This window comes from Daphnia pulicaria, chromosome 1, assembly GCF_021234035.1.
Source record: "Daphnia pulicaria isolate SC F1-1A chromosome 1, SC_F0-13Bv2, whole genome shotgun sequence".
Classification (NCBI taxonomy): domain Eukaryota; kingdom Metazoa; phylum Arthropoda; class Branchiopoda; order Diplostraca; family Daphniidae; genus Daphnia; species Daphnia pulicaria.
Window position 1 is genome coordinate 16,129,153 of NC_060913.1, and position 8,434 is coordinate 16,137,586.

The following is an 8,434-nucleotide window of genomic DNA, read 5'->3' on the forward strand; positions in this document are numbered from 1 at the left end:
GTCTTTCTTTCTTTCTTTTTTCTTTTCGTGTGAGCCCCATCAGAAATGACGTGTTATGAGCCGCTCTCAAAAAATAAAATAAACAGCCAAAACTATTGCTCAATTGATTTTCAAAAAGAAACTCTTTTTTTGCGCGCGCTAAAAAAGCATTTGTGTTTGTTCAGCGGAGTTATCTCTCTTTGATTTTTATGATCCCGAAAGAAGAAAAGAAGAAGAAAGAAACGGTCAAATGCGCGTGATTATTGGCACCGTCGTCGTTTAGCTGTCACTCCTTCGACGTGTCGGGGGTTCGACGTTATGGCCGTCCGACAAGCGAGAAAGAAGAAGAAAAATCTATATACAAGTTAAGACATTTTGATGTAGTGTAAGTTTATATATATATATATACCTGGCTGGCTGGGAGGCCTCACAGACTCTTAAATGGGACACAATAGAGAGGAGAGCCACAGCAACAAGAAGTTGTTCCAGGAGAGAGAGAGAGAGAGATGGCAAAAGAAGAGAAGAGCCATTGATTCCCGGTATGTTACTGTGGTGGTATATACCTGGCGCGTTTGTTCGGTGGTTGGGACCCATTATGGGACCCCGGGTCGCCCTCACCAACAACAACAAAAAAATGGTCGTTTTGATGTGTGTGTGTGGGGGGGGGGGAACAACACACACAGAGGGACACCCACCCACCACGTCGCACACCACATCAGCAATTTTTTGGGTTGGAAAGAAGAAAATGGAAAAATATATAGAAGCCCCCCGTGCTCGTCCGTGTGGAGGTCCTTTCGGGTCCAGGTGACATTTGTCTCCTTTTCTTTTCCCTTTTTTTCCTTTTTTTCTTCTTCGTTTGTGAGTCAGTGAATCTCGAAAAAAAAACTACACACAAGTTTCTGAGTGCTGCCGAGGCTGCTGGCCCTTATTGAAATGAAAAAGAATTTTGGAGAAGAAGAAGAAGAAGTCAACCACGCAGGTAGATACAATGGGCAGAGGTTCTCTCTCTTCTATCTGTGTGCGTGTGATTCTTTTCTCGTCTATTTTCCTTCAATATATCATCAAGTGCTCGGCTAATTTGACACCCATCAGCACCTTTTTTTGTGTGTGACCACTGGAGGGCCTGTGTGCCTGGGCGCGCGCAAGTGTTATACTATTTGGGAGGGAAAATAGAGGCGACCCAGGTGACATCTTTTCTCTTGTACACCCCCCATACAGAATGATGATGAGGGTGTGGACCCCTTTTGCCTTTCCTTCAAGAGATCCATCAGGTGCAACAACATTTTCAATTCACACCGCGTATGTATAAACTATAACCCCCCCAAAAAAATACTAAACTGCAACAGTTAAGGAAAATAAGACTTATTTTTTAAGTGGTCGATATTGTTGCGGGGTTAGATATTTGTGTCGAGTGTGTGTCAACATGTCATGTAATTGTGTCCAGTTCAGCAGCACTTTTGATTTATTATTTTTTGTCGACTCAACTTTTTGACATTTGCTGGACACTTGAAAGTTACGAATGTGACAGGGTCTGAAATTTTTGTATTTTCAATTCTTCGGCGGACAATAATTTTTCCGTTGGGTCGACAGTTTAAGACACGCAAGGTCGTGATCGATTTTTGTTTTTCTTCTTTTGGTTTTTGGAGGACTCGTGGGCTATTTTCGGACTCTTGGCCGTCCCTCTCGAGTCATATAATAACGGTGACTCGTGTGAGTTGTTGTTTTATCTAACGCCGTAATCGAGAGAGAGAAGAGAGAAAAAAATGTGTCGTCTTTGTGCTGTTGTGGTTATCTTCTTGAGATAGTTCTTCTTCTTGAAACCCCGAGCTCTATGACTACACGTCGTCGTCTGTATATATAACCTTTTGGCCAGCATCACAAGTCCAGTCCTACGTATTTACGAGGTCTGGTCTACTAGTCAACTTCTCTCCTGGACCGAAAAAGAAGAAGAAAAAAAGTTTCTTTTCGAGAAAAAAAAAGGAAATAAGAAGAAGAAAAAAAGGTTATGCACATAAACTTGGGCCAACTTATTTTGGAGAGACGCGCTTGTCATGACCTTCTTAAATATCCAACCTCTTGTGTGTGTGTGTGTAGATATAAACGAATTAAATTTTTTTTTTTCCAAAATATTTTTCAATCGAAAGAAATTTGTTTTGGGTTATTTTATTTTTTATAATCAAAACAACAATGGCAGACACTTTTTTTTTCTTCTGGAAAATTGAAACCAATTGCCTTTTGAGAAAAGAAAAAGTCTGGTCGGCGAAATCCCGTTTGGAGTAGTAGAATCTTTGATCTCAAACCGAGGCGCTCTCTTGGTCCGTTCGTTTGGTTAGTTTTTCTTTCTTTTTTTTTTCCTTTTCTTTTTATGGTTATTATAATGTACCATCAATATAATAGGAGAAGAAGAAGAAGAAGAACGGAGAAGAAGAAAAGGATAAAGTCGTAAATCAATCGGCGCTAGAGAGATCTGATTATATTGTGACCAGGGGAAATTGTGATGAATACATTTCACAAGTGAAACAACCCGCAAATGGGACGAAAAAGAAAATATGAAACAACACAACAGCCATTGAACGGAATCTACTCTTCTCGATGAAATGAGACGATTATGATTTCGATTCCAAGGAAATCAAACCATTTTCCAAGTTCAATCCTGCGGTCCGGTCCCGACAAGTTTTTTGTGTTATTTTCTTTTTTTTTTAAATTGTCAAACGCGTACGGTGCCAAACTTGGACAGACACACACGGAACTGAAGGAGAAAAAATGAGAGATATAGACGCGCCGTTGTGTATTGCCCTAACGTGTCAAATACAACACAAACACACACTGACTATATTATCATTTTTGGTTGGGTTGCACCCCGCAGCGCTTTTGATACCTTCATGATATCTTTTTATATATAATTTCTTCTTAAGAAAAAAAAACTAAATTATTTCTCCCGAAACAAAATTTTTTGTATTTTTTGAATCGACCGCCACCAGATGGCTTGGCCAGATGATCTCATCAAAACCCATAGCCTACACACAGCACACACACACAAGTTAGGACCTTCGTATATTCTGTTGACTATCCTAACCACCGCGCCACCATCAACCACCGGCCCGTTTCTTCTTCTTTTTCTTCTTTTTTCCCCCTTTCCAACCTGACGACGAAAGAAAGAAAGAGATTTATCTACGCCAGCGCTGTGTTTAGACAGGGCAGAGACAAGTCACAAATCACGTGACCGGAGCTTTTTTTTTCTTCTTCTTCGTCTTCGCTTCTGCTCAGCTTCTCTTTTTTTTTCTTTTTTTTCGTCCATAATATTTCACGTTATTTATCATCTTATAGGTGGTAACGCGATATGCGAGCGTGTGCACACACACACACAGCGACCAAAAGGGAAACTGTTGATGTTGTTTGGCGTCCCCTACTTATTTATTTCCATCCGCCCCGTTCTTATTGTCTCTTGGATATTTTATCCAATAATAATAATCATCAGGAATGTGACAATGTGTTTAATTTCCTTTTTGTATTTTTTGGCTTTTTTTTTTGTCTTTTTGGCCGGGATATATAATCTGCTTATCAAACACATTTTTGTTTTTTTCTTTCAAGAAAAACAGCGCCCCGCATTATTAATATTATGATTATTGATGATTTTACGACGTGTACGCTTCGATAGGCTTATTTTTTTTTTTTTTGAATAAAAATTTATTGATGGCAAAGTGTGAAACATCGATGCAAATGCGGAGCTAGGCGCTATATAGCCCGTCCGACCCACACAAGGACTAACAGACATGACCGGCATGATGGATTCACAACTGATAAGACTCTGTAAGCTGTTCTCAATCAAGATCTGGTTTCTTTCATTCTCTTTTCCTTTTTTTTTTCTTTTTTACTACGTTTTATTTTGTCGTTATCCGTTTGGATAGGGAAAAAAAGACAAAATCGGGTCCGCCTGTGTAGCGGTTCGTCTGCAATTCGCTCATCTTCGTCACCCTGGAATAATCAACCAACAACAACCCAAAAAAATGAAATCAAATGATTTTTTCGAATCAGAAATTGTGCGTTGAAATGGTCGGCTGATTTCATTGTGCTGTTCCTGTTTCCAAACAAAAGAGAGAGAGAGAGAGAGAGAGATAGAAGGGGGCCGGATATGTAAGCCCGGGCTAAAGAGGATGGTAGATATTCTCTCACTGCTGATTGGCCGGCCCTGACGTCAACGGAGGTATGTGCAGACGTGAGTCTCTCAATCGGCTCACGTTGGAGGGACCCTCCTCCAGAGTTCCAAAAGTTCCGTCCCCAGGTGTCTGACTAGCCCCAGAGGGCTCCGCCGGTTAGCTCCAACCTTCTCTCTCTCTGTTCTCTCTCTGTTCTCTCTCCCACTCTTGACTCCTCTCCTTTTGGGCTCCAGCGGACCGGGCACCCTTTTTCAGGTTTTAAGACGAGTGGCTCAGGTAGTTGGACGAGTCATTCACAAGGTGAAGCTCTTGGCCGACACATCACACACAACTTTACCTTCTTCTTTTTCTTAGAAAAAGCAAAACAAAATACACTATTTTTTTTTTTAACTCCTCCGTAAAAATCAAGTGGGCGAACGACAGTGTCTGGAAGAACAAGTTGAAAAAGTGACAATCACTTCAGCGAGTGCGCGTTTTCTTCTGTTTGTTTTGTTTTTTTGGTTTTTTTGACTTGACTTGATTGTTTGCGCTCAGAGAAGAATTGATCAAACAAAACAATTTTAAGTGACTTCATTTGGGTGAACTGCGATTTTGTTCAATTTGAAAATACGCGCCAAGATTTCGACGGCGAAAATGTCCGACTTTCAGGAGGTAAGGCAATTGTTGAATTGAAAAAAAAATAGTTGATTGAATCGATTTAAATAACAATCAAAGAACAAAGAGTTAATTGGATCAACATTTTTGAATTGGCAGATTTGGCAAGATATCGAAACGGTTCTGTTGGGATCGGCTCCGGCGGGCGCCCACGCCGTCAATCCGTCGGTTTACGCCAGCAATCGGCTGGAATTGGCCGAACAACATTGCGCCTATCCAGGCCAGCAGCAACTGCAACAGCCGACGGTCGGAACGGCCGCTTATTCGTCGCTGGAAACCTCAGCAGCGACGGCCGCCGCCCAGCAATTGCGCGGCACTTCAGCGCTGGCCGTCGAGGCCCCGTTCCAGCACCACCCGTCGGCCGTCAACCAACAACAGCCGCAACAACAACAACAACAACAGCAACCGCAACAATACGCTGGCGAAACGATGGCCTACAACTACCACGGCCAGCATTACCACCACCACCAGTCTGAGTGTTCGGCCAGCGGCTCGGCTTCGTACCCGCCGTTTTACAACTACCGGAAGGAAGGCGGCGTGGCCGTTCCATCCGCTTCGGCCGCCGTGGCAGTCACGGGGGGCGCTAGCTCGGCGTATCCGGTCATCAAACAGGAACTCCAAGACGTCGCAACTCCGTCAGCCGCAACAGCAGCAGCAGCAGCAGCCCAGGCCGAGAGCGGAGGCTATTCCGGCGCTGCGGCTCATCATCACCAGGCCCCTTACTTCCTCCATCCGCAGCGGACGAGCGGAGTCAATCCCCACCACCACCACCACCACCGGATCATGGCCGCCGCTGCGGCGTCGCAATCCAATTATTACCCCTACCATTCGGAGGCCGGATACAACGGAGTCCAGCCAGCACAGCAGCAACAACAGCAGCAACAACAACAAGCACAACACCCTGGCTACCACCACTACCATCACCACCACCAGCAACAACAGGGTCAAATGTCACCGCCCACCACTCCGGACAGCGTCTACGGTCACCAGCAAACGACGCCGTCGGCCTCGATGAGTCGACTCATCCAGCAGCAGCAGACTCAGGTCCTCATTGCGGAGGAGTTCCAGCATCCGCACTACTACCACCAGCAGCAGAGTCACCTGCACCACCACCAGCAGCAGCAGCAACAACAACAGCAACAACAGCAGCAACAACTTCAACAGAGCCTACAGGGCCAGATTCCGCGACTGGTTCCCGCCCTGACCCCGCCGTCCTCTCCGCATTTGAAGGGTCAAGTGTCGTCGGCTCCTTCCGGCGGCTCCGCAACCGCTGCCGGAGCGACGGGAGCCGTCCGCCCACGTCGCCGACGGACCTGGGGCAAACGACGGGTGATTATTCACACCTGCTCGCACTCGGGATGCGCCAAGACTTACACGAAGTCGTCGCACCTGAAGGCCCACCTGCGGACGCACACGGGCGAGAAGCCGTACCAGTGCTCCTGGAAGGGATGCGGATGGAAATTCGCCCGCTCCGACGAGCTCACCCGCCACTACCGCAAACACACCGGCGACCGGCCCTTCCAGTGCCGACTCTGCGAACGGGCATTCTCCAGATCCGACCATCTTGCCCTCCACATGAAACGGCACATTAGCGTTTAAATTCCGCCCAATCATTATTATTATTCCCTCCCAAAATTTTTGGTGTTTCTAGTCAAAATTTTTCTTTCTCCTTTTTACAAACAAACAGAAATATTTTTCGCATATTTTTATTTTTCCAACTAATTCTCCAACTCAATTTCTATTTTTGAATCATTCCGGATTTTCCGAAAGATTTTTTTTTTAAATTCTCCAAATGATGTAGCCCATAGAAACATATATTTGTTTTCTTGCACACCTGTTCTATAGGCCTATACGCCAAAATAGCCCAACCCTTCCCTCTTTTTTTTTTGATGAGCGAAAAAGAAAACAAAAAAATAATTTTATTATTATGAATGTACTACGTATGCAAAAATAGACCATTTTGAATGATCGCAATTTTTCTGGTTTCTCCGTCGTCCAACGCGCACACATATTATTATATAATCATCCCCCCCACCCCCCGATTGAAAAATAATTTTGTCCGCTGTTTTTTCTTTTCTGAATCGACATGTTCTGGTTGTGCTGCTGTGCTCTGCTCTTTTTTTTGAATTATTATCAAATAGAAATTTTTTTTTTGATTGAAAATGTTTATTTCCGTGTTCCGCCTATATATGTACTGCTGTACAGTTTCTTTGAATTTCTCGCTATATTACAAAACAAAAAAATCAAGATCCTAAATATGAATTGTTTTATCTGATTTATTTTTCAAGCCCTTTTTAATTTTCCCCAGTAAGTCAAAACAATTTCTCTCCGGTTCTATCTGGAATCAGCCAATTAACCCGTTAAAAAAGGGGTTCAAGGGGGGTCGACTGATGGCTGGGGTCATCCAAATGAGTGTTGGGGGGGGCCTAGCAAAATATCGAGATATCATCTTCTTTATATTCTCCTCTTAACGGCCATCAGGAAAGAGAATAGTCCAACATTTTTATTTTTTTCCTTGTGCCGATTCTTTCATTTCATATTTCAACAGGTCGAGAATCTTCCGAGTCAAAAGAGTCTTTTGTGATTGATGTGTTTATTTGTGGGTCTCTCCATACTACACACACTATACAGAGAGGACCGTGACCCTTGAAGTTGTCCATTGATTAGAACTCACCCTGGAAAAAAAAAAGAAAAAAGATGAAGTCCGGCTGCATTAGTACTATGTGCCCTTTTTATAAGTCACAGAGGTGCAAATGGATAGACCTGGGGGTGGTCCGTCGTCAAAAAAGAAAGAAAAACAGAACAAAAATCTATATGTGAACTGTATCCGTCGCCGGACAGAGCCCCAGACCAAGTGCTGTGTGGTTCTACTCACTCTGTTTGTTTGTACCGTGTGTTGTGTGAAAGGCTTTGACAACAGTCGGCCATTTGGGCCATCGTCTCGCCACTTTTGGCGGATGTATGTCTATATGTGTATATCTACTTCCCCCTCCGCCAGCCAGAGACCCAGAAACATTTTATTTTTTTCCCGGAATAGTTATTCGATTCCCATCAGAAAAGGAAAAAAAACGAGTTGTGATTGACTTTGATTTCAGTGTCATTCACTGGATGTGTTGGATGTTAAGTTATTCCTTATAGGGACACATTTGATGAATTGGTGATGATGAGTCGATCGAAGAAGAGAGGGCCTATACATCCAACAACTTATTGGGTTATTGTTTAGTGACACGAAATGATCCGGCTGGATGGAGCTTTTTGTGTCGTCATTAACGAAGTGGTTTCTCCTATATTTGGGATATATATGTCTAGCTCTATAATAGATAATAAGCTATAGTTATATTAGAGATATCTCTCGCCCGTCAATGTCATATCAGGAGAGGGAGAGAGAGGGGGGGGACCGCGGGTCCTACATCAGCAGCAGAGCGGCGCTGCTGCTGCTGTTGATGATGATGATGAGGAGTCTGAAAAAATCGTGTTCATTTCTCATCATCATCATCGATATATCGTTTGTTGTATTCTGATTATAGAGGACTCGAACTCCCGTATCATTTAATGAGCGTCGATGAGGAAAAGGACCCTTTTATGGAGTGGGGGGGGGGGGGGGGGACCTTTTCGGCTCATTTTTTTTGAAATAATAATTTTCC

At 43.7% G+C, this 8,434-nt stretch overlaps 1 protein-coding gene across 1 annotated transcript; it reads left to right on the plus strand.

Annotated features, from left to right (window-relative positions):
• Positions 1-3,496: 3,496 nt before the first annotated feature.
• LOC124326042 (Kruppel-like factor 2) lies at positions 3,497-7,042 on the plus strand. Its single transcript, XM_046784628.1, has 2 exons — positions 3,497-4,787; positions 4,890-7,042. Exons 1-2 carry the CDS (start codon positions 4,770-4,772, stop codon positions 6,387-6,389), a joined length of 1,518 nt encoding a protein of 505 aa, XP_046640584.1. The 5' UTR covers positions 3,497-4,769; the 3' UTR covers positions 6,390-7,042.
• Positions 7,043-8,434: the final 1,392 nt, after the last annotated feature.